The 26,698-nt window shown below is 38.9% G+C and overlaps 2 protein-coding genes across 5 annotated transcripts in view; one reads left to right on the top strand and one right to left on the bottom strand.

Annotated features, from left to right (window-relative positions):
• Positions 1-1,972: 1,972 nt before the first annotated feature.
• On the bottom strand, positions 1,973-17,652 carry mtm1 (myotubularin 1). Of its 3 annotated transcripts, XM_015031797.1 has the most exons (16): positions 17,482-17,570; positions 13,583-13,663; positions 12,637-12,709; positions 11,810-11,904; positions 11,276-11,386; positions 10,604-10,705; positions 10,242-10,325; positions 9,967-10,116; positions 9,587-9,775; positions 7,931-8,113; positions 7,707-7,862; positions 7,587-7,634; positions 7,082-7,174; positions 6,040-6,153; positions 4,806-4,982; positions 1,973-4,081 (listed from the first exon to the last, which is right to left on the bottom strand). In XM_015031797.1, the coding sequence occupies exons 2-16, from the start codon at positions 13,637-13,639 to the stop codon at positions 3,887-3,889; spliced, it is 1,827 nt and encodes a 608-aa protein (XP_014887283.1). In that variant the 5' UTR covers positions 13,640-13,663; positions 17,482-17,570; the 3' UTR covers positions 1,973-3,886. The 3 variants fall into 3 exon arrangements, with proteins under 3 accessions (XP_014887283.1, XP_014887275.1, XP_014887270.1); XM_015031789.1 differs by lacking the exon at positions 13,583-13,663 and having other exon boundaries at positions 1,973-4,078; positions 17,482-17,652; XM_015031784.1 differs by lacking the exon at positions 13,583-13,663 and having other exon boundaries at positions 17,482-17,651.
• Positions 17,653-22,745: 5,093 nt separating this feature from the next.
• nat16 (N-acetyltransferase 16) overlaps positions 22,746-26,698 on the top strand; it is a 38,552-nt gene continuing 34,599 nt past the window's right edge. For both annotated transcript variants that reach the window (XM_015031753.1, XM_015031762.1), the window contains exon 1: positions 22,746-22,926. The gene's annotated coding sequence lies outside the window, so the exon portion shown is untranslated. The remainder of the gene's footprint in view (positions 22,927-26,698) is intronic.

Below are 26,698 nucleotides of genomic sequence, written 5' to 3'. Positions count from 1 at the left end.
AATCAATTATGTCATAAATGAACATAGAAAATATGCAACAACTTTCCACCAGGAAGTAGGAAAGGGTGGACATATTAGTGGTGAAAATGAGGCTTTCAATGTTACTGATAACCAAAGTTATCACAGTTAAGACTAAATAAAAACTGGAATTGAGAAAACATTAAAAAATAAAAATAATTTATGGGGAAAAGTATAACTGGAACTGCATCATGTGTTTAAAAAAGTAAAATTAGCAGAAATTAGATAAATCTTGTTTACGAATCTGTGAAACATTCAGCAGCTGACAAGCTGAAACTTGAATCTGTCCAAATGACACCAATCAATGCAGAGAAAAGTTGAGATTTCAGAAAATTGTAATTTAATAAAATATTTACACTGAAGACATAATTCGGAAAAAAAACTGAATACAACTTGAAAAAGAAATATTAGAAACAAAAGCAAATGGAACTATTTTCCCAATGCCCCACAATCCCATCAGTTTACAGTTGTTCGACCTCCACAGCCGTCACTCTGAGGTGGATGAAGACGGATACTGTCAGACTCACCAAGGAGCCGAACATGCAGAGAGTTTATCAGGAACATCAGCACCTTCTGATCCCCTCAGCCAAAAAGCAAAGTTAAAATTCATATCCACAACTTCTAAGTCAAACTGGTTAAAATGTTTTCCCTCTGAACTCAAAGATTCAACAGAAAGGTAAATAAAGAGATAGGTTTTAGACAACAAAACAGGTTCTGATTGAGCTAACGACATTATAGTGCAAATTAAATAAATGAGAAAATAGTTTGTTCCTAAAAAGCTAACAATTCTGCCAAAATAAATGTTTGCTGTAGCTTCCATCGAGCTCACGAGTTTCATTTCATTATTTGAGTTGAAACTGACCTACACATACAGGAGCTCTGAGCTTTTCCCCAGGTCTCCAGAAGGTGGCAGCAGTAAGCCTTTCTGGTTAATCAGCCGTTTGTATGGTGAAGAGGTAGAATGTAGATGGACAAAGGTAATATAGCACTGAGCAGGCGATGGAAGTCAGACAGTCAGTTCAACGTGTGTGTGCAAGACTGAAAGGCACAAGTAGACAAACAAACCTACAAGCGGATTGAAAAGTCGACTGAGGAAGTCAAAATAAGAGATCCCACACACACCAGCTGTATGGTTGGTGTAAACACTCGTGGTGACTGAAGAGGGTTTCTGGTTCTGAGGGGAAAAGGAAATGTGGCTGGGTTTAAATTAAAAAGAGGAAGCGCTAATAAAACAAGGCACTTTTCGTTTTACTTATTTGCAAAAGCGCGGTCTCAGAAGGGCTCAAAATAAATCTAATGTAATGACATCACTAAATTTTAGAATTAAAGACCATCAGAGCGTTGAATTCAAGAGTCAAGAACATAAGTGAATTTATGACATGGTCTAAAATATCACTTAAGAGCCGATTTTAGAAAATTAAATTTTTTAGAAACTTTCATAAACCTAAGGGAAAAAGCATCGGTGTAGTACCCACAATATGAACTCCCAAGATATGACTAAATCCTTCTTTTCCTCTGCATGCCTTCAGTCTCAATCGGTGGCAAGAACAAGGCACCATGTGGCTCCTGATCTGAGGCACATTTTAAAACCTGTTAGCACTAGCATTAGCAGATTGACATGCCAACACTGGGGTCCGTTTTTAAAATCAGAGAAATTTTAACCTTCTGGACTCATTTTAAGTCTGATAAATTTAAACATCCAGAAATACTTTAAATATTTCACCTACCTTGAATTTTTAGACAGTCGCACTTAAGCCACAGGAAGTGAAAGAAGTATAAGGGAGTTTCAACTTGAGGTAAACAACATGCTGTAGCTGACAAAAACATCAAGTTAACTGAACAGTTTTTTCACCACAGCCAGAGTTCTGACTTCATCCCTACAAGATTCATTTTGCTCTAATAGAACCTCCAGTTTACTGGAGACTGTCCAATAATCCAACTTCTTGCCCTCAAATTTTTTTCTATGCAAGACAGAAATATGAATGCAATATTGTTTCAACATCTTTTTTTCCCCTCTTCCAAAGTTAATGCACACTCCAGTCCCTCTGCCAGCCTCAGTTCTATTGCTATCCAGGAAGTCAACCTAAACAGTTAACTAAAAACACTTAACCTGTTTTTATACTGCCACATAAGATTTGCATTTCACCATCCAGCTTTTAAATTTGACATCTAGAGCCTCAAACTCAATCCCTCCATGTTGTCTGTATGCAATACTAAAATACATTCACAACAGTTTTTTTGAATATTGTCATTTTAAACACTCTTTGCCAGTTTCTGCTTTAAATTTGATCCGATACATGAGTGGAGCAACTCTTCAAAGGACACACATTGACTGCACCAGCAGCTGGACTCATGGCAGAACATCTAAAACTTAGCTTACAAGTTGTAGGGTAGTGTTTATTATTCCAAGTATGGTTTCGCTTTGTTTTTTTCCATTTCAATTCTAAAGTTTTATTATTTTTATTCAACTATACTAGAACTGCTGTTGGTCAAAATGATTTGTTTTTTAGAAACTCATCTTCCAGGTTTGTACTCATTTATAATTACTTTTGTGGCTTACTGGTTGTAGGTATTAACTGCAAATACATCTTTTCCCACACCTGTTTTTACCTTTAATCCAACATATCAGTACATTCCACTGAACTGTCATTATTACAGAGCGGAGAGAGGCACACAGTTCCTCCATGACTACTCATCTCTGATCAACATCGTATAAGAATCGCAAAAAGTTCCTGAGTGTATCGACCTCACAGGAATAGCTGAATTTAAATTCATAATAAATCTGTTGCCAAGTTTTCGTCTTCATCTGAAAAATTTGCAAACTAAGCTGCTTTAATGCGTTCCACTGCAGGATCAGAGCAGGGATAGATGCAGCGCCTGAAGTCTTTACAGCACAATTTATCCACATTTGGTAATATTACACCCTTATTGAAAAGATATTCAGTTAATTTTACAGAAATCTACATACAACTTTTGCAATTTCAATAAAAGAAAAAAAAAAAAAAGAAAAAATTTCCGAAGCATATTTGACTGCAATCACGACCTCAAGCCCTACAGTGAGCCAGGCAGAGTCCTTTTCAGACTAAAACAAAACTCATCACCTGTGCAGCCGTCTGCAGCCGAGGTGTCTGCAGCCGTTCATGGAAACCTCACAGCGATATGTTTGACTCACCGAATGGAAGCTCAAACATCCCTAAAGATAAAGCACATCAATAGTTCCCTTTCAGTAGAAGCAAACAGCTGCCAGGTGATTGGGCCTCTTAACGTCAGTGTAATTTCTGATTTTGCGTTCGCCTGAGGTGGAGAAGTGGGTGTAGAAGTGAAAGTGATTTTTCTGGACAGGCTGAGTTTGAGTTCTCTTTGTTGGTAACTGGCCTGAGAACACTCGAGGTGCCAAATAGTCGTTTTCCTAAATTGTCTATTCTCTTGTCCTCTTCAAAAAAAAATAAAATTAAAAAAAAAAAAACACCTTAGTCTCTCAGTTAATATATTATTCAAACTTCTGATGAACTCAATAATGTTAAACGGTGGTTTATATTAAATAAACTATAGCAAACATGACCTGCAGTGGCTGTGTGTGCATCCTGTCCTCTTGAGCCCTTAAGCTTCAAGCATTGAAATTCTTCAAAGCTTTGCTGTGTACTATGCGTGTTTAAAATGTTCAGGTAAAACGCTAGAGAGCTATTGCATAATTCAACTTGTCAACTTTTCTATTAGGTACAAATGAAAGATAATTTTCAAAACCACACCAAGCCCCTCCCTGTGCAGTGTGTGCATGTGACCAAAAAGAAAGAAGACCACTGATAAAAGAGGACATGAACAGTGCAATCCAAAAGAGGTTCTGCCTCTCGTCTGTGAAGGATGAGCTTTAAAACGGAGTCTGTAGGTGTGTGTACTGCTGTGAAGGTGTGGAGGCTGTAGACGAGGTGGTGTTTGGCGTGGTGCTGTTAGCCAGCTGGTAGGGAGAGGAAGAATCGGATAACTGAAGCTGCTCCAGTTTCTTCAAGTATTCTTCTCTGAGGGCCAAAAGCTCCTTGTAGCGCTGCTCCACTGGACTCTGCTGCTGAAGGCACACACACACACACACACACAGGTGTTACTGAAAGTTATCATTTTCAAAAAAGACAAGTCTATCAAACTTCTGACACACTGAGCCTTCAGAATTTATTTTAGAAGTTTCCCATTATTCACCTTGTTGGTGTTTAATCTAAAATCTTTAATACATTTGTCAATAAGAACTGTTAATCTGATGTCAATGGTGGCTATGCTAACTAGCCTTAGCATTCATGACAAGCTGTGCTAGCTAGGATGAGATTGACAACACTAAGACCCTCCTCCTGGCTCCGATTGGTCATTTCTAGGTAGCGCGCTCAGCACTTGGAGAGATTATGCGTCTCGTACCAAACTGTCACAATATAGTGACAGTTTCAATGAATATGTAAAAACTTTTTTTTTTTTAAACAAACACTACATACTGCAGCTTTAACGTATGAAGCACCTTGACACTCTGACCTGTCCTATGTTTCAACACAAGTCCTTAAAAGAGCCAACAAGCTTCTGCTGGTTTTACCAAAAACTGAAGCTCAGAGGAGATGGATTCATCTCAACCATGGCTTCAAAATCATAGACAAGTTGTTTAGAAATCAAAATCAATTTGGGCTGTTTTACTGTAGAAAACAGCCCAAGTTGATTTTGATGTATGAACAATTTGTCTACGATTTTACTGCAGAATCATAAAATGCTACAAAGCATCAAAACATTCTTCAAACACACACTGGGTCTCCTACCTGGTGTCGTATACGTGGGTTCCAACGGATGTAGTAGGTTACCCACAGCTCTAGGTGGCGCATGCTTGCCACGGGGTAGAGAACCTGTCCAGACTCTGGGGTGTAGAATGGGTTCAAATAAATATCCATCTTGCTGTTGACCAGAGACCAGAGGGACACCGTCTTCGATCGCAGCTCCTGAGTCAGAGACAGAGAGTGATTCAATATCAGGTTACTGATACACATCATGTTGTCTTAAGGCGCTCAACAGGAAAGTGAATGAAATCAAAACAAACATTTCAAGTCGATGGCAGAAAAATGACTGTTGATCTTTGTATGGGTGTACTTGTACATACTACAGATAGAGAACCACTTTTACAGTATTTACCAACAAAAGGAGGCCATTTGTGAAAAATCAGAACCTTTTCCTGCAGCTCTACTGAACTAGATAGATTTACAGCAGTCTCTCAACCTGTGGTCCAAAGACCGTTCTCAATACTGCATGTTTATTTCCTGACAAGAGGTCAAAGTGCAAGGTGTACTGCTAGCTTATCAAAGGATTGTGTTTAAAAATAACAATGGAAAAGTGGGTTAAGACTAGGGGCCTCAAACATACGGCGCCATATTTTAAGCACAAGTTGACATGTAAAAAATAAACACTGAAAGTTTGCTTAAATATACACAAACTTTTTACCTGCTGTCAAAATGTGCAGCAGCAACGCAAACTCTGGACAGTAGCAAACTACAAAATGCCAAAACTCACCTAAATACACTGAAATTTGACTCTGCACCTCCGGGAAGAAAAAAAACGGCCCTATGCCACCTTTCAGTGTGAAAGTTGCGCAAAATACATGACTTCATCCAACACCTCATATTTAATGTTCTCCTATTATTATTAATTTGGGCAAGGTTCAATTCCACTAAAGTTCAGGGTTCACAGATGACTCACTGACGAAGACAGAAGCTCACAGGCTTGTAGGAAGATGGAACAAAACCTGAAAACTTCTAAAGGTATACATTTAAAGTACAAGGATGTGCGTGTCTGCGTGTGTGTAAAACTTTTGCAACAGTACACCAACAAAAGTGATTTTCAGAAGTTTAATTATGGCTGTAGTGGTTTGAAGCAACATGTGACACCTTTAACCAAAGAAAGACGAATAAGTTTAGTTGTTTGCCGACATAAACAGCCATGTTAAGAAAAAAAATAATAATAAAAAAAAAAAAATAAGAGGAGGAACCCTTGATGGTCACTTACCTGCTGGTCTCGTATACTTTCACAGTTGTAGAGGAAAGTCCCAAAGCGACAGCTGTACAGATGATCCAAGATTGTGAGCAGGAGATGCTCATTGAACTCAAAGGCTGTGGGAAACTGAGAGGAGAAAATCTGGTTACATTTCCAAGACGCCAACAATCATGTGTTTATGCTCCTGCACCCAAATTCTCCGTTAACCCTTGGAGCCATTTCTTAACCCAAACAGCCACAGCTTGACAGACTTTTAGATGAACCACATTTCACCTCTGTTCATGTTTGTGCTAAATATTTTTCTACATTAAATTGACCTAATTTCAGAAATAAAATGCAACAATTCCTGAGTTTACATTTTTCTAAAAAACAAAAATAAGCTGCTTAGAAAACTTTCTGAAGGCCCTACAGAAGAAATCAAAAGCTAAATTCAATGTATGCTCATTGAATTTGTCTCATATTATACTGTCAGGTCAAAGTTAAAAAAAATACATAAAAATAATATACATTTTTATTAGTGCCATCAGTCAATCTCATTAGGTTAACCACACTCTAGCTTTGTGTTTAAACATGACTAATCACCATGCTCAACTCTGTAAGAAACCATTTCATTGCCTCCAAACAAACATGCCAGAAGATTCTAAGTTTTCATATTCAGGAAAGTTTAAGAGAAATTCTGTTAATTTAGAAAAACTAACTATAAATTGGTTGTGCTTCGGTGGAAGGACAATTTATTGTTACAGTAGTCAGGCTACATACCATCTTGGTTTTATTCGATATTCTCATTGGGTGTTTTTTAATTTTGCCACCGAGCACAGCAGCAGCCCGTATGGAAAAACTGTAAAAGTTGTACGAGAAAAACAAAACTATTCTCCCTCTATAACTTCCTCTGCTATAATTTAAATATATGCAATTCAATCAAGCTCACAAAACAACTTATTCCAGAAAAATATATTTGAAGACTTAACAGTTTCATCAGATATAAACAGTTAATTAAAAACAGTGCAAATAAATGTCTTAAGAGCATCTCACCAATCACTGGTTCTTAACTAACCTGTTTGGTCATCTGCCATACACAATCAATGAACTGAACAAATATTGGCGATCTGTCCTGGTCTGCGTGGTTTTTGTCACCGTGGCCGATCCGCTAAACACATGAAAACACAAACGGTTAACAGTAAACTCAACTTATTTTTTTAAAGGGGTCGGATTATGTGTTTTCTAGCCAAAGAGTGCCATTTTAGAGATGTCATAAAATTTGCATTTTATTTTTATTTAACCTTTTTACCAGCGTTTCACTGAGACGCAACTCATATGATCAGATTTCTCAAACATGCATGAAAGAATCAAAACAGTCCAGGTATGTTTCTGATGACATTGCAGCATGACAAAGATCAAAGAAGTGGATTTACATAATACTGCCCCTTTAGTAAATAATTTGTGCAATCAATATTGTGGATATTTCATTGGCATATCTTATAGCAAGTATGATGCAATTATAATCAACAAATTTACACAACTGTTTAGTTTTCTGAAAAAAACACATATCAGAATCTTACTGATGCAAATTTGTGGCCAAAGCTGATCCATTCCTTTTCAATCAGGACCTACAAAGAAAAGTTTGACAGTTTAAAATTGGGACGAATCCAGCCGGTTCCATTTGCTGTGAAGTTACCAACCTGGAAGCCCCTTAGCGTGCGATAGTGGCTGTCCAGCATCAGCATAGCCAGTGAGGTAAGCTGCGCTGTCCGGTCCCAGCCGTCACTACAATGAACCAGAACTGAATTCCCACTGGAAACCTTGTCTGCCACTTGGATGGCTCCCGACAACACCAGCTACACACAAAGAGCTTTCAGTACACATATGAAGCCTTTGAAAGTAGAATGAATCCTTCTGTGCTTACCTTAATATGTTCTAACCAGTGTGTAGACTCTAGACTGGACAGCCAGTGGGATTCCTCCACGTTTGGGTAGACGATATCTTTGAGTTTTTTGAGGGACTCCCTCATGACGTGAATATTCTGGATGTCCAGGAAGACTAGCTCAGCGTTTAGGTACTCGTCCCCTTCATAGCCCCCTCCAGTGGCCTGAAATTGCCAACACAATGTGAACCTAAAGTTACAATGGTGGATAAGAAAATTTCTGAAACATTGAAACATTCACAGTATTTATCACAGACCTAAACAAAACTTAAAGGAAACTCCAACAGGTGCAATTTATTCATCGTGTACATCTTCATAAATATGCAGAACATGCTGAGCATTAGAGAGAAAAAATACTGGGAGGAGCATGTGCATTGATTTACCACCCACAAAGCCATTTATTAAACCTGAACCATATTGCTAGTGATGATTTTGTGTATTTTTTATCATGTTTGAATAGCTGGTGCAAACTGGCACAGTGAAACGTCTACAGTAACTGTGGGGAAAAAGGTATAGATACAATGACAGAAGACACTGCTTGTCAAATATTTGAAAAATATATTAAAAAAATGAAAAATACTCTACAAAGGTAATTTAGAGCTGCAGGAGTACTTCATATTTCCAGCGCACCATCAATTCATCGTTTTGTATCGATGGCCTGCAGTCAACAAAACATGCTTGCTTCATGTTCTACAAACTGTGTGGGCAAAAGATTAATGCAGCCATTCTACTGACAATATTCATACAAAAAACAAAATTATCACCGCAAAACTGAAATATTGTGGTTTTGTTCATCATTTAGTCGACAAAACAGCCTTAGCTTTTCCTCTAACCTCATTTCTCATCCTGTCATCTTAGTCCAAAGGAAAAATCAACTCCTTGGAGTTGATTTTAAAATGCTCCAACTCATTTTAGACAGCATCAGAGCATCCAAACCAAATATCACAGTAGATTTCTTCTTAACTCTGAGCTACCCTTCTGTCTCCACCCTTTCTGCACGCTGCAACCACACCCTTACCATGAAACCATCAGTTACTCAGACCACCAGTCACTCTCTCTATGCACGTCTTCCACTATTCTCTCTCTTTTTTGCTACTCTCGACTTCCTCATGCAGTGTGAAAGTTCCTCTTTTGGTACGCTCTCATAATGCTCCTTTTAGATCCTTAAAGACACAATGATGCTCTTTCTGACATCTGTGCTTCTCTACAAGACTTCTAAGAGCAAAAATATGGCTTGTGAAAACTTCCTGTGCATGAAATCAAACTGATTTTATCTCTTCATGAGCTCACCTCAGCCTCCCTTTCTCAACATGTCATTGTGTGGCTCTGTTCTTACTACTGCTCTGAACATTTCATGAGAACTGGTGCCAGTACACTCCTAATCGTCTGGCATCTTCTCTCTCCAGAACTTTTCTAAACAAGCTGGTCAAAAGCTCCACTGCACTCTCACCAACACAGATGCATACATTTAATCACTCTTCCACATTTTTACTAATCTATCCTCCTGTCTATTTCCCTTTTCTAGTTCCTAACTGATGCGGTCAGAAGGTGGACAGTTGCACCACAGTAGTTTGAATTGCTGAAACATGACACCCGTTTGGTCGCCATTGTTTAAAAGCATTTCTTTTTCCCTCTGACCTTGTTTGCGACCGCATTGACATTGGGCCGGGCGTCGTAAATGGTGAGTTTTTTGGTGGTGTCGTTTGCCTCTCTGATGAGGTCCAGGTATCGCTCGTCGTCTTTATTTCTTTTACCAGACATTCCAACGAGGGGCTGACTGCAGCGAACAATCACTGCCTGATTTTCTCGGTGGATCCAAGACAGAACCTGGACCAAAAATCAAAGATGGTTCAATTTCAGGTGAAAGAAATACCGTGGTAACGTCTGCATGGCGAGATGCAGGCACAACTCATGTAACCCAACTCATGTGCATGCATCTTAAGAATGTATTTAAACACCAGACTTCTGTGATATTAAGAAATCCCATTGGTTTATATGATTAAAAGGCTTGCTCTTACCGGTATGCGTCCTCTTGACCGGAAGGCGGCCACTTTTCTCAGGTCATCTTCTTTAGATTTAAAAGGGACTGCGAGGACAGTCGGGTAGGTGTCACACAGATCATAACTCTTATTGATGAATGTAATACGCCATTTGTTGTTTGGTAAGCCCTGTAGGAAAAACAATAAATTAGAAAAGACTGACCACAGTACAGCACCGAGTGCCGTTTAGATTTGACACAAATTAAAAACGCAAATTCTGGCCTGAAAAAGAAGCAAATGATCCAGATGTTTACCTGACGCCTAAACTCCTCCATAGCTTTATAGACCAACCAGCCGTTCTCAGTGTACTTTTCCTGATTCACATAAGCAAAAAGAGGCTGCAAGAAAGGAGACATGCAAATACATTTTCAGTTGACATCTACATGACACAAAAGCTGAGATCCAGTTAGTCCTTTTAGATTTGTCTCTGTGTCGCATCTGAATTGCATAATTAGCAGGATGTTTGAGCTTGATGAATAATTCGATTCAGGCAAGTTGGATTTGGGGGGGTGGGGGGGTTTCAGGACACCAGCTTTGGAGGACACAGATACATCACTTGGTACTTTATTCTTCATTGAGTTTTGTCATTTTTCTGCTCATTCTCAGTAGAACTTACCAAACTATGTGAAAGAGGGAAGGCGTATCTGAAGATCATCTCAAAGATCCCTCTCCTGCTGTGGCCTTCCTGCTTCAGAGCGAACCTCAGATTCCTCATGTCCTGAAGAGCCAAAGATCAGACACTTTACCATCACAGGAAAAAACATTACAGATGGGTATTCATATTTACATTTTTAAATAATGGTCACAGTATATAAATTGGAGTGGTTTAAAAGACTAATGTTTTAATAAGAAGATTGTCCACTGTCTCAGGGAACCAACAGAGTCAACCTCCTTCCTGACAGCTCGCATCATCGCTGGTGTCCAGCAGCGGCTCTTACAGTTGCCACAGCAACGGGCAAGGACATCATGAACACGCCTATTAGAAGCTACATCTGTAACAGCAGCCTCAGGTTGTTCACTCAGCTTGCATGAACCTGGACTTCTTGCCCATCATCTCATTTTTGTCCCCTGGAAAACTAGCTAACCTTTCCCAGAATTAAAGACTTCTCAAATCAGGCCCACTGCTACAAATCCTTAACTCACCATCAACACATGCTTGGGTTGTAATTAGCACAGAGCTAAAAAAAAAAATCTGAGAAATGGAATTTGGGAAAATGTTACTGCTCCGAGCTGCACTCCTCAGTTTTTGAATGTTCAAATAAAAACAGCGAAAGCAGATGTTACACACCTTGCATGTGATATCCAATCCATACGAGTTTTCTCCACGGCTCGACGCTCCACCCATCTTCTCCACTCGACTTATGACGCCCAGAGGAACGTCCAGGGCCAGCGGCACTTCCTGCCGCACAGAGGAACAGTTATCTCTGCACTCATTGATTAACAATATGGAAATGGTGAGTTTTTTGGTGGTGATAGAATCCACAGTTCAGATGCACGCCTGATCAAAAATTCACTGCATATAGGACGAATATTGAACATGATTACAGATTATTGATTTTTTTTTTTCCTGGTACAAATGTAATGTACAAATTGTGTTCTGGAGTTTTCCGAGTCGTTATTGACAGATTCTGGACATTTATAGACTACCATTAGAAATATTTCTTTAACAAGTTTTTTTATTTGTATTTATATCAAAATTTGTGCTATGAGGTTATTAATGTTAAACTGCAGCATGTCAAGCTGAAGAATGACAAACCTGCTGTTAATAATTGTGTGTTGACCAGTTGACGGCCTGCACCGACAAACACTTTAGAAAACTTACAGTATCTGAGCTCTTGAAGTAGAGTCTGTAGTTGGTGATCAACACTTTCCCTTTAACAGCTCCATTGAATGGACACATGTAAATGATCTCCTGATCTGAAAGCAGACAATATCAAATTACTGTCACAACTTCAACATTTTTTACTTTGTGTCATGTTTGAGCCCGTTACAAAAACAGACCAAAAAAAGAAAAATTAGTAGCAAAAACAAAAAAAAAATCCATGGTTGCTTATTCTTAATTTTGTAAAAATAAAGTATTGTAAAAAGTGATAAACCACAGGAACTGTACTGATAATGAAAAGGACCCACATGCGACACCTCCAGGTCATTTTACCCCATTCCAGTTTCACATCTTGATCATTTCTATTCTGAACTCAAAAAAATCATTTTTATTCTCACATATACTTGTCGAGTGCAAGATGTTGGAATACTAAAAATTTACAGTGTCTCAAAATGTTTTGCCAAACTCAAAAAAAAATTAAAATTTTTAAAAATACACTCAGGTAAAATGCACTCTTGCAACATAAGAGGCATTTAACAATATGGACGTTTGATATTTGTATCAGTTTAGCTTCATAATAAATGTCAGAGTCTCACTGAGGCTTTCTGTAGTGGGACTCTAATGAATTGGCACTATATCAAAATTAACTGAATTACTCAGTATTGACTGGTTGTTCTACTAGTAAATAACCAGTTTCATCACTGACCAGGCTCAAGCCTGTATGATTAGTTAAATCCAATGGGTAAGTGTCTTTTTGCTATAGAGTGCATTTTCTGCAGCAAAGACATTTTATTTGCATTAATCACTGATGGTTGCTTCATCATTACCTGTAATTCGATCTTCTCCTGGAAGTAGAGAGACATCCGCCAACAACTCCATCTTCAGTGAATTTCTGCCAGTCTAAAAGGAAGAAACATTTTACTTTAGTTTATTCTGCACAATTAAAATACAGATTAAAGATATTGGTAAAATAGTAATAGTGTGGAAAGAGGCTAAATAAACTACATAAACACATCTACAAAGCATTAATGGGAATTTAAATAGAATATAGGACAATAAAAATGTGACAACACTTTTGCACTGTTTTATAGAAGTATATTGTGTCCGTTTTACCAAGTATAAAAGCTCATTCCAAAGTTTCCCTCCGCTGCACCGGAGAGAAAACTGACCTCAACTGGTCTGATATTTAGGAAGATTTCTTCCTCAAGAAGTACAACCTAAACTCCAAGCTGCTGTCGACCTTATCTATTCATGGAGAGCCTGGTGACAGGCTGCACCACACTGTGGTAGGCAGCTGCTCTGCTGTGCTCCAGAGCCATAACGACAGATCAGAGGATCGTTGGTCTGATGGACATTTATACCAGTAAGTTTATGGCTTATTAGGGCCATAACCATCACCAAAGACAGCTCCTATCCTGGCTTCTCTCCATTTCACCTCAGGGAGGCGCTACAGGTGCAGCCGAACTAAAAACAGACTCAAAAACAGCTTCTTCCCGAAAGTAATCATCACCCACATACCAATTCCAAATTGCCCAAGCTCAAGAGAACGTCCTGCCCAGCTAGTCACGGTAGCAACGATCAGTCCCTGAACTCTAGGCACCATGGGTAATTTTAACACCAAACCAATTACAGGCAGTTGTGTTCATACTGACTATTTAGTGTTCCTGCTTGCTTTTTAGGCATGTGCTTTACAAAGCCAAATATTACCTGACCAAAATGTATTCGAAAACATTTTGATTCCAAATACAAATGGAACAAACAAATTCGACCTACACTAGTGATGCGAGAATCCAGAGAGCTGGAGTGGTACTCAGAGACGGGTGAGGCCATCGTTCAGTGAGTGGCTTCCGCAGTCTGAGAAATCAAAACACAGGCTTAGACGTCATGAGCAGAAATCAAGTGGAATAATGTATACGATAGTTGTAATTATCAAGGGTCTCAGTAGTTCAATGCAGGAACCTTTTATTCTGCACCATCAAAGTGAAGACTTTAGCGGAGCCCAAACCGAGCTGTTCACACCGAGAACAAATGGAAGGCTTTTTGACGAGGATTTTCCATTTCCACGCAGAAACACTGGACACAACACCAAAGTTAAATCTGATCTCCAAATATTTTGTGGCATTTACTGTGGTAACTATAAAAATGTCAATAACTGTATAGCTCTGACTCAAAGCTCCACAAAAAAGACTCAGCAATTTGCTTGACAATTTAGCAAAATTCTGCATTTGACAAACCAATTTAGAAACATCTTTTGGCAGTTGTATGTATAGGAATTGTGATCCACTCATAATTGTGATTTTACAATGAAAATTGTGATATGTGTCAATCGCCAACCCCTAGAGGTAAAAATGCTAGAATTCCTGAATTAAAAAAAATGATGGCAATGCAGATCAAATGGGTTAAAATACCAACGAACTTTGCATTTAACAAAAGAAGAAGTGGGTAATTAAAAATAGAAGTGCGCAGACTTCAAAACCAATAGATAAGTTAGAGTTTTACACAAGAAATGAATAAATGGAAATCCCACAGCAGCAGCCTGACAGCATACTAGTAGTTTAGAGGCTTTAAAACAGAATGCTCCCCAAATGATTGCCTTTAAAACATGATTCTCAATGACAAAAACATCTGAACGGCTACAAAGACCTGCTTTTGAGTGAAGATAAGCTTCACTTTGCAGAAGATCTATTACAATATGCAAAAGAGACCAAGCTGGTCAAGCTGTGACCACCCATCATGAAAGCACAAGCAAAGAGCCAGCCTGCATCCCACATTAGAGCAGTCTTCCATCACTGGACAAGAAATCCCTTAACAGAGACCAATAACAGTCGTCTCGTTTTAGCAGGAAGCACGTTAATCTACATTCCTACACCTACATTCTGGGAAGGTGGTAGGCAACTCCACCCACATTTTAATTGTACACAACATTTAGCTTTCAAATGAATCTTCTGCAAAAATGTGATATCTGTTAATGTTTTAAGATGAAAAAGGACTTTGCAGAGTTGAACTGGGTAGTTTAAACCTGACATTTCAGCTAATAAAAAAAGTTAGTTTTCTACCACTCTGCTAGGCTGGCAAGAACCAGGCCTTTGTTCAACACGCCGCTTCATATAGAGGGTGTGGGCTCTGAGTCGTTGAGAAACTACTTCTTCCTGGAGGTGTGGACTGTGCTGAAGTTTTACATTTTAGCCAGTCGCTAACGTTTGTCTGCAATGCGGACATTTGACGCTATGATGCTTACCAGAAACAACCATCCTCCACTGCAAAGAACCGACCTGAACAAGGCAACTGTTGAAGTTAATTTTATGTTTGGAAGCGTGAAAAACATGGACTGAACGGATTCCTTCACCACCATTGCTAAAACTACAATTCTAAAAGCAGAAAATCAACATCACAGTTCACAACGTCTCCTCCTGTTTACTGATTGGATCAGTAAAAACCCACCAGAGGTAATCCAAGTGAATGGGAGAAAGTTCAGACTACGTAAGGAAGGCAATGGCCAGGCTACCACTCTGTAGGTTTTCATTATTCCAGATAGTCATATCAAGAGAGAAGCAGAAATATTATATGGCTCTCATTACTTAAAGCAACAGGGTGGGACTGGGACCCACCCTGGGAAATCCCAAATAAGTTTCTCATAGAACATTTTTACATTAAAACAAATAAATGTCTGGCCACTTCAGCCAACAAGATGAGAAAGGACTTCGCAGAGCTGCAGCGCAAACAGACTTCAGGAAGTACTCAGTGAATAGCAAAAGGAGGCAAAACTGACAAGACACCAATATATTTCCCTTTAGCGTTACTGCTAACCTAGCAACTGTTCAACTGTCTGACACATCGTCATAAATCAATGCTCAAACATGTATGCATACACATACATTTTAAATTAGTAACTGCCCCTCAGCCAGGATCCGTGAAATAAATGCGGACCAGAATGCCAGAAAACCTAACAATATTTCTCCCAGAGCGACCCTCCAGAAATTGATATTTCTCATCCAGTTTAAGTCGGCAAACAAGTGGTCCACAGCAGCCTAGTTCAGTCAGAGTGGTGGTCAAGTCAGTTTTTATATCCCAGATTGAGGCCTAGATACTCTGATTTAAGGATGAAATCTTGTGGTAGAAATCTCTGCTGCACGCGTCCTCAGTGTGACACACACATCTGACTCGATGGAGCCTACCTCAGTTTTCCAGCCATTTATTACGTGCGTTAGTGTTTTGTTCGAGGGCTCATTTTCCGGTAAACAGGACCACATCCATCAACTGACTTTGACTCCAAAGCCCATGTTGGTTCACCCAAATATGCCTTTAATTAATTATATGCTAAATACAAGGAAGACTGACTATAATCTGGTTCCTCTTGTCGACAAGAGCAATCCAGCCAAAATGAATTAGAAACAGGATACTTATGTTTGCTAGCAAACGTAGAAAATATATAGTTTGTTAGATTGACAGAGGCAAACGCATTCCTTTCCGACGTAAAAGGTTTTACCACTTTTCTTTTTAAAATCAGAATATTGTAGGCTTGGTTCATTGTTGAACAGGTTAAAAAAATACCGGGGTGCTGTGGTGGTGCAGGGGTAGAGCACAACCCACATAAGGAGGTCTTAGTCCTCGATGTGACCACTGTAGGTTCATTTCGTGGCCTGATGACCTTTGCCACATGTCTTCTCTCCCATTATTCACTTTCCTGTCTGACCACTTTCAAATAACTGTCGCTAGAGCCAACAGAGACTTATCCCACAGCACTTTTGACTCATCAATAATTTCTTTGAGTTATTAAGTATTCAAAATAAAGTTTTTTCTGAGTTGCTGTGTTTGGGATTTGGATGCCTTTATCACATCTAATTTGTGGATAATACTGAACTTTTACAATGATAGTCTGCTTTTTAAAATCAAGACCATCATTGATTTTAGATACATGTGAATCTCAGAGTTGGTACTGTTTTTATTGTACACAATGTCCTGAAAAGATTTAACGATCTTAAAATTTCAAATAATTTATTGAAAATGTCCTTTTCTGCCCTTTCCACTAGTACTGGTATTCAGATTTAATGTTAAAAAGAAAATTAAAGCAGAAATGCATCATTTCTTTAAAAATAAATAAATGGAGTTGCTCTGCCGAGTAATTATTTTTGATCAGGTTTCAATCAAAATGTAGGTAAAGTCCACAGGTGATGCAGTGAAACGATACCTTACGATAAGTACCTTCATTTTCTCAAACATTTCTCACTTTGTCGGTTCGCAGTTCCTACATTCAGCAAGGTTACACAAAGAAGAGCAAGCACCCCAAAATATACAGAGCATATTCAAAAGTTGGATGTGAGCACATAGGCTGCAACAATAGAGATTAAAGCTGTTTCCTACCAGCATACAAATGGCTGCATCAGAATTTACTGAACAGGTTGTGGAGCCGGTGAACGCGTCAGAGGTGCGAGCACAGAAGCAAAAGGCGAGACAGCTCCTTTTAAAACCCTTTTAAAGTTAGCACCCAGCTGCAGTCTCAGCTGTGGACCTGGACCAGGAAATAGTGAAGGCCCTCACCAAACGGCAGCTTGTTGCTCTACAAATGAAGCTAATTTTTAGCTCACAGTTCAGAGAAACACATATCAAAGCCCGCTTCGCAAAACTTTATCTGGGCTGACATGACCCAGGGGCAAGCAAACGTCTTTACGTACCTGAAAAGTGCGATTGTTTTTGTTGCTAAATGTCGATGTGTACTCGTCCAGCCACAGTAGCAACTCACTCTGCGTCACGTGCCGAGCTGTCATAGCTCAGATTGGTTAAGTTCGGGTCTCCTCCATTACAACACTGGCGCACTTGCCGGCGCACACAAGCGGTGTCTGATGGCGCGCGCCCGCCTTGTGTCAAACTCCAGTCCTGGAGGGCCACTGCCCTGCAACTTTTAGATGTGCCTCTGCTGCACCACACCTGAATAGAATAATTAGGTCATTAGCAGCAGGCCTCTCCACAAGAAGGAGGTAATTAAGCCATTTCATTCCACTGTTTTGTACCTGTGGCACATCTAAAAACTGCAGGTCACCGGCCCTTGAGGACTGGAGTTTGACACCGCAAGGCACCGTATGTGTGATAGAAACAGAGAAACTTTTTCAACACCATAGATATGTCAGTGTTATAATGACATTGTGCTCTTAATGTATTTCAGAACGTAACCTTTATATTACTGCAATTATTGTTTTTATTCTATTTCTCCAATGCGTATTTCCTATTCACTGTAATCTACTGATGACATAATCATAGCTGTTCTATCTTCTTTAATTCTATTCTGCGATGTTATTTTTGCTTGTTAGGAGATAAATTCTCATTCTGTTAATGCAGTGACAGGAAAAGGAGCAGACCCACAAGCTGCTTTCTATGGAATCTATAAGACTTAATTCGTGATATTTCACAAAATGTGACATGTCAAGGAACTTTACAAGAAAAAAAAAACACATCCAGTTCATATATACCAATATCCAACCAAATCATATTATAATCCAATTTAATTTGTGTAGTACTGTGCATTCCAACTTTTATTCACAGGGAGCCACCAGGGGGAGTGCGTGTTTCACTCTTTGTTATTTATGTAAACAGGGTGTCCCCAAGCATTTCCATGTCATGACCCCAAAACAAGATTAGCGTCAGAGCGAGGAACCCTTTTGCAAACCCACAGGCAATTCTACAAAATATGTAAAGAAACATCAGCTTTTAGAATGTATTTTCTCATTTTTATTCACTGTTAAATAATTATTACGTTCGCTTAATATGAACACTATCTCATGTACTCTCCAGAGGCTTAATAAATGTCATTATATCTATAAACTAGATGACCTTCATAAAATCTTTAATTTAACAGATATTTTTGTTTTAAATTAAGGTACTTTATCTGCATTTATTTAACAGAAAACCTCCAATATAACTCATATTATACTCACAAATTACCTTTCTTACATTTACTCAATATTTTGTTTTGAAATTGAATCACAAATCTTTGAGAAATAGATATCTATACTTATCAGTATCATAGACTGCAAATATTATGTATTGGAATCAACATTAATCTTCAGCCATAATAGTGACAGCTAACATTTGTATATTTTACTCTGTACTTTCGAATTGTAGAAAATCATTTCAATACATACAACAAATTGGGTCACACTTATATCTTTATTGTAAGCATTGTTACAATGTTCTCTTTAATAATAATTAAAAAATTGAGTTTTTGCAAAATGCAAACATATTCTCATAAACAATCATAAAAATATACTAAATCAACTCAGATTAGGTCACCCCACTTTGTGGATAATACGAACAGTAGCTCAAGAAAAGAAAATAAAAAGAAATATTTTCACTAGTTTGTATATGTCACTCAACCCACAACAGGTTTCAAAACTACTAGTTAGGACAAAAATATCCAGATGAACTCCTATTAGATTATACAGGCAAAACTCCTGGTTTGCCTATTCTTATTCTGCCTAGCAACCCACAACAGGAACAATTAGTTTATTTCACTCAACCCAAAACAGGAATCAATCAATCAAAATCAATTTTTGGATGGATGGGACCCAGGCGCGGAGCTATAGGGAAGGCTTGGGGGCGGCTGCCCATGGGGGCTCGGGTCTGGAGGAGCCAGGGAGGGAGGAATGGTTTCAAGTCGCTTTAATGTCTGATTATAGACGGAGAAAGTGCACCCTCGCCTGTTGAGAAGGGTGTATTTAATATTAAAATTACTTTCCCTCAATGGAATATAGTCAGTCCCAGTGACTGTTACACTCACGGTTTAGTCGATGTGCTTCCTGGGTAAAAATCTAACGACAAACGCGGCCCAATCCCGCCCCCCCATTCAACGGTTTCCAGCAGCGTAGGTGATACACGTCAGGGGCCCAGTCATTCTTTAGGGGCCCGGTCATTGGCCCCGCCCCCCGGCCCGATGCTGACTTGTTCCACTAGTGATGGGACCCTTGTCCCTCAGTGGGGTAAGGAGGGGTGCTGGTGCCTATCTCCAGCGAATGTTTCAAGCAAGAGGCGGGGTCACCCTGGACCGGTCGCCAGTCTGTCACAGGGCAACACAGAGACAGACAGGACAAACAACCATGCACACACACCTAGGGAGAATTTAGAGAGACCAGTTAACCTGACAGTCATGTTTTTGGACTGTGGGAGGAAGTCGGAGTACCTGGAGAGAACCCACACATGCACAAGGAGAACATGCAAACTCCATGCAGAAAGACCCCTTGCCGGGAATCGAACTTATTAAAACCTTTTAGTTAAAACAAAAAGATCCACAGGATGCTTCACTCAACCCAGACCAGGAATTAGAACAAACTTAGAATCTAGAGAAACTCCTATTAGTTTATCTGGATGAACTATTCATTACCTTAGACCAGGAGTGTCCACAGTCGGTCCTTGAGGGCCGGCATCCTGCATGTTTTAGTTCTCTCCCTGGTGGTGGTAACAACCTCCTCAGCAAGTCAATGTTATCCTTAGGCCTTCTAATGAGCCATCATTTGATGCAGGTGTGTTAAAACCACTACTTTGGACATCCCTGCCTTAGACAAACATTTAGATCAATCTATTTTATAGAATAAAACATGGAGAACCAACATTTAGTTTATACTTTTTTGTTGTTTTCCTTTTGGCTCTTTCCTTTGGTTTATTGTTTTGTTTGTATTTCTTTCTAATTCATATTCTAGTTCACACTTTGAGTACGACAAGATGGATGGATGGATGGATGGATGGATGGATGGATGGATGGATGTCAATATTTTGCCCTGTGAGTCACCCACTTTTTTAAAAATGTTTCCAGCCCCCCTTCCTGCCTGGCTTTTTATATTAGTATGACTCCCCAAGGTCATCACGGGGCCCTAAATGGGGGCCAGAGATAGTCGATCATAATTTCCTAATCAGGAGGAACCTGTGAAATCATAGTTTTATACGTTTACTCTAGTGTGCTGTTGTAAACCTCACTGCTAAAACACCATGATGTACAGTAGGAGAGGTTTCACAGGAGCTGTGGGGTTTTTCATGGATCATGAAAGGTGTGTGCAACAACAAACACCTGGATACCAATTGAAATTGAAAAAAAAAAATATATATATAAACACTGTTGTATTGAGGCGATCATCCTGTGGCACTGGATAGATGGAATGGAAGCCCAGGTTGCTCTGATACCTGCCTTCAGGTCATCAATGTTTGGTCAGATGTCTCTCATCTTCCTCTTGACAGCAGCCTATTGATTTTCTATGGGGTTCAGGTCAGGGGAGTTTGCTGGCCAGTCAACAACAAGAACACCTTGGTCACTGAAGCAGCTTTTCGTACCTTTGGCAGCGTGGGCACTGAGGGGCTAGAAAATAAAACCAGCATCTCCACACAACTTATCAGCAAAGGATAAACGCTGTAGGATTTCCAGAAAAACTGTGCTCTTCAGAAAACACGGCGGACCAGAACCAGCAGATGATGTGGCACCACAAACCACCACAGACTGGAAACTTCACAGTGGACATCTAGCAACATGGCTCTGTGCATCTCCACTCTTCCTATCTAAAGAAACCCACCATACTGAATCGAGTCATAGACTTGCAGCGTTCACTCCTCCTGGATGAGAACATAGAGAAAATTACTTGTGTCGAGTTATTGACTTTAAGCGACGCCTCATGCTGAGCATGCGTGTAGTGATAGTGGAGAGGAAATTCTCCCCTTTAACAGGAAGAAACCTCCAGCAGAACCAGAACCTGGCTCAGTATGATCAACCATCTGCCACGACCATCTGGAAGTTTGAGAAAACAGAGCAGAATGCACAAAAAAGAAAGAGATGAGCTGATGTAGGAGTATGCTCTATGTTCATAAAAGTATAAAATTAATAGCAGGAGAACAATTAGTCAACAGCAGCGTTATCACAGAACCAAATGCCAGACCAGATGGAGCTTCTGGAGAAACGAAGCTGGGAGAAAATGTAAATTGGAGAGTAGCAAAGAAAGTGGGGTCAGTTTGTCCTCCCTAAGTCTAACTATAACTTGTGATAGTTATAGTTATAGTTAAACTAAGCCAGTCTAATTATAATATTTATCAAAAAGGAAAGTTTTAAGCTTAGCCTTAAAAGCATTCAGGGTGTCTGTCTGCCTCATGGACTGGAACTGGGATCTTCTGCACTTAAGGAGGCGGCGATGTGAAGCTAAAATAGGAGAAATATGATCTCTCTTCTTAGTTTCCGTCAGAACTCTTGCTTCTGTTTATTTTGGTTCTCACACATGTGTTTTTGCACATGTGTGAATGTCCTCAGTACTTCAGTCATAATGGGGTCTGGAGTTTTACTGGAACTGCAGCTTGTAGCAGCAGTAAATAACAGAAATGGTTTCAACATGAAGACCATCAGCCACCAAACGGCTTTTCTTCATCTGTTCTTGTTCGCTTAACATTACATGTGAATCGTTTTAAAACCTGTAAACCAGATACTAAGTCCTTATACGTGTTATTACATGTATTCCTAAATCAAATAACTAAGTGTATTTTTTATTTTGCAATATTTTCCAAGCACAATGTGAGATAGCTTCCCTCAGCTTTGGGGAGCATAGCTCAATTTTTTTCCCTCTTTTTTTAAATGCTTGTGATGTCCCAGTATGGAGACAACATTTCATTTAACTTTTTAATGAAAAATTGAAGACTTCAGTTCTGAATACAGAAAAAAAAAACCGAGATGCAGCTTTTATTTGTAAAGCAGACATTTATAAAACAATAATATTTTATTTCCAGTTTTTAATATTTGCGTTTTTAATACCTAATTTAAAATCTTTGGTTTCTTTGGACATTTACACCAGAGATGCAGGCTAATGGTGGGCCCGGCCCGCTGTCGGCAGCCCAGTCTGAGTCCGGACAGTGGATGGCTGCTTTGGTATTGAATGACATTGAAACACTGAGAACCCGAAGCGTCACTCGAACGGTGACGTAGGGCTTTCAGTGGGCGGGGCTTGTGACTAATGTCTCCGGTGGTTCTCCGACAGAACCGGTCTGACTGCTCCTCATTCATCAGCGGGACGGTGTGCTTCGTGCAGCGTTGTGATCCCGTCTGCCACTCTGTCTGTTCCGGCATCTGACACCGAGGACACCGCCGCCGGCCATCATCCGCGGTAAGAGCCGAGCAGCGGCGGGCTGTGGAGCATTGATCGGTCAGAGAGAATTGATGGCTCAGCGCTGTCCTATAAGGCCTGGCTGCGAGAGGGAAAATTACCAGCCATAGCATCATCACTGCAGCATCTCTGCAAGTGCTTTCATTCCGAACTCATCCCATCTCATTCACTGCGATCCGCTGCAGCAGCCTGCGATCATTCCCACGTAAGAAGCGCGGTCGCCATCAATTGAACGCTTTTCTGCATTTTAAGGTCATAAATTGGAATTTGGGTCACTACGGTCGTTTCAGGTCTGTCCAAGCCATCCTTTCTCTCTGCCCCCGTTTTCATGGAAGAGCGACAAATAAGAAGTTATAGTTAGGCCATCGGGACACGCTTCCCCTGTCAAAACGGATGCGCGTTAGACAGAAATGGCCCAGGACGCTTGTTGGTTTTTTTCTGCCACATTATGTCCGAATCTCCAGAAAAGACGTCTTTCTCCGTCTCTCTGCGTAGCCGCTCTGACTGACTGTTTTTGCGAAGCAGGCATTCAGCTGTATGGAAGGGGAAGCCTGGTATGCTTGTTAATTGACAGGTGTAGCAATATGAGCGAAATCCAAATGAATATTCAATAATTAATTAACAGTTAAAGTGTCCACAATAAAAAATTGTTTCAGTTACCTGGAGGTGTTAATATTTTAACACTGGTGTAGAAAAACTCTATTTTGAAATTGCGTTGTAAAAAAAAAGTTTAATAAAACAGAGGAAGGCTTTAGTTTTTAAACAGATTTATTTTTAGAAAGTACTTGTTTAATTTTTAAAAAAGAATTTTCTTTTTATTATTCTTAGTAATAAATACTTTTTAGGTCTTTCCAAATAATTGTAGATGCTAGTTTAATTTGTTCAATTTGACCTTGTAGGAGTGACCTGCGTGACCTTTGCACATAAATATTTAAAACATTTAAAAAAATAGCATTAAATTAAAAAGGTAATTTAACATACCTCATTGTTAGGTAGACATTTTCTCGATTTGCATACTGATGTATGAACAATATGGAAGTTGCATTGAATGTTTGAAACTAGGACATTTACAATAGAAATAAATAATATATAAATAATAAATAATAATTTTCCTTTTTTTTTCTCTGCATTTTTTCCTGATCACTGTTGAAATCCTGCATATTCTCAGGTTTCCTACAGTCTTGTAACTCCTGGAAATGTGTGAAATCTGTTTCTGCTATTTTCCAGATCTGGATAAATATAAAAAAAATAAAAAATCCTGCCAAAATTTGAAGGGAAAAATGTAAAGATGCTTCATAAATGTAATGATTTCCTCATTAATTTAATTCAATCTGACATGTTTAATCTTTTATTTGCCACTTTTTCACTTTGATTCTAACAAATTTGGCTTTTCTGACTTTTGACTTGCTGACTAAAGGAACATTTACAAAAATAAAAAAGAGACAATTTTGCCATTGAAACAACTTTAAATTCAAGTTGAACTGAACCTAAACTGGGTCTAACATGCTGAACGATGTGCTGATGTGTTTTTTTTTGTTGCTGTTGTTGTTGTTGTTGTTGTTGTTGTTGTTGTTGCTTTTTAAGAAAAATAAAAACAAACTGTTGAGCAAATCTATTATTTTAACATGTCCAGGAGGTTTAGATATTGAAATAAAGCTGAGTGCTTGATCAGTCCAGATGTCAAAAACGTGTTGAAATGTCTGCAAGTCACACTTCAAAAAAATGTAAGTTTAGCGTGGCGTTGTTTGATTACTTGTAGAACCTGTGGATAAAAACCATAGAATCCTGCATTCAAAAAGAGTTGACATGAGATCATTTCAGAGAATTTCTCCTGTTTTCTGTTAGATTGGAACCTAATGAGTCTGAATGTTTTCCAGATCCTGGATCAATAACAGAACAGAAGGCAGTGAGACTGAATGAGAGGAAGAGTTACAGGTCATAAGAGTAAAGTGAGACCCTGTGCTCCGTACCAAACAGCAGAGGACTCAGTGGACAGCCCTGATGATGGATAGATATGTGACTGGATATACTTTGGATGTTTTCCAACCTTAAATCACAGAGCGAGGATCTGTCATGTTTATCTATTTACTTCTAAAAGTTGGATAAATTAGATTTTAAAAAGTTGACAAAACCATAAAGTTTCTTTACAATAACACCTACACTACCAGACTGATCTCATTTTTAATTCAGAGATGAGATTCAGTAATGATACATACTAAGCACTTTCTGATCAGATGTAAGGGTCAGAGTAGCAGCCTGTGGTGGATGAGCAGGGAGTGTATGGAAACACCAGGAGCCTCTTAATGGACCGACAGAAAGAGCGTCAGACTCGATTTCATTTGGACCCACATCAAGATCGAGATCGGCCTCAAAGGGCCAGTTATAGCGGAACCTATTGACGAAACATTAACAAACTGTTAAAATATTAATAAATAGCTACCTGCATTCATGAGAACTCTTTGAAATGAAATGTTATCAAACAACTTTTCACCTTAATGAAAGGCGGCATGTAGACAAAACTGCTGATTTAACTGATAAAATAATATTTAAGCAGGCAACTGTAATATTGAAGGTTCTGTTTCTACAGTCTAAAGGGCCACACAGGAACTTCTGGTGGCTGGATTTGTCCTTGTGTTTGACACACATGACATGAGGTTTGGACTAGGCCTTAAAATGTGGAAGTTCTTAGGCGGTTATAAGATAGAAATGCCAAGGTTTTACTGTTTTAACCCAAAAATGTAAAAAAGCATGTTTTGAAATATAAATATTATATTATACATATTATATACAGACCCATTTAAAATACTCAAATGTCATTGAGAAGTTCATTTATTTCAGCGGCGTAATTCAATAAGTGAAACATAAGTTATCTTTATGTTTTATAGATTATATTTCTGCTAATTATGAAGATTGTTTTTGCTTATGGTAGCACAGAAAACATTTTAGATTAAATATTACTTCAAACCAATAAATAAAGCATTTTTCGAATGGACCTGCTGAAAGCTTGTTATTTTAATCTGATAAACGAGCACCATAGGCATGTTTACTGTAATTTATAGAAGATGACTATAAGCAACAATACTACAGCAGGAGGAGTCACTGCATGAGGTTGGCTGCAGTGGGGACTGAACCATGAAGCCTCCATCACAATTCCCACAATTACAAGCCTGTAAGCCACCAGGACGGTCAAGGCAAAAAGAATTTCCCCAGGGAGAATCTTTAAAGAGATCGTGTTTTTCAGCACCGTCAATAAAAGTGTTGAGTCAACTGGGGAAAAATAATTACCTCACTGTAAATATCTACTCCGTTCTACAATGCTGATTAGTTTTTTCTGGTCCGTCTCTACTTTCATTGTCTTTTATTGAAAGACAATGCTGTGTTGCTACATGTCTGTGTGGCAATGTAGTAAGAAAGATAGAAATGTAAAGAGCAATAAATTATTCCTACGAATGCAAGCATGAGGCAGCTTTAATCATTTTTAATAATCTCAAGGTGAGTGTTTAGGGAATGTTTTGATACAAAAGATTATTTTTCATATGCACTCAGTCATTTTATTCTTTAAAATACTTTATAGTTGAAGCTTCCTAAAAATGTAAGACTTGCTTCTTTTCAATTAATTTACATTTGAACACTCTTTATGTAACAATTTATCTATCACCCTTTGACAGAATAACTGTGATGATGCTTTGTACAATTCTGTTTTTTTATTATTATTTCTTTAAAGGGGCAGTATTATGTAAAATTGACTTTTTTAAGCTTTCCATCATGTTAT

Source organism: Poecilia latipinna, unplaced genomic scaffold (assembly GCF_001443285.1).
Source record: "Poecilia latipinna isolate Pla-1442-1.1 unplaced genomic scaffold, P_latipinna-1.0 Scaffold14, whole genome shotgun sequence".
Taxonomy (NCBI): domain Eukaryota; kingdom Metazoa; phylum Chordata; class Actinopteri; order Cyprinodontiformes; family Poeciliidae; genus Poecilia; species Poecilia latipinna.
The sequence above is the reverse complement of the archived record's forward strand: the minus strand, read 5'-3'. Positions and strand labels throughout refer to the sequence as shown.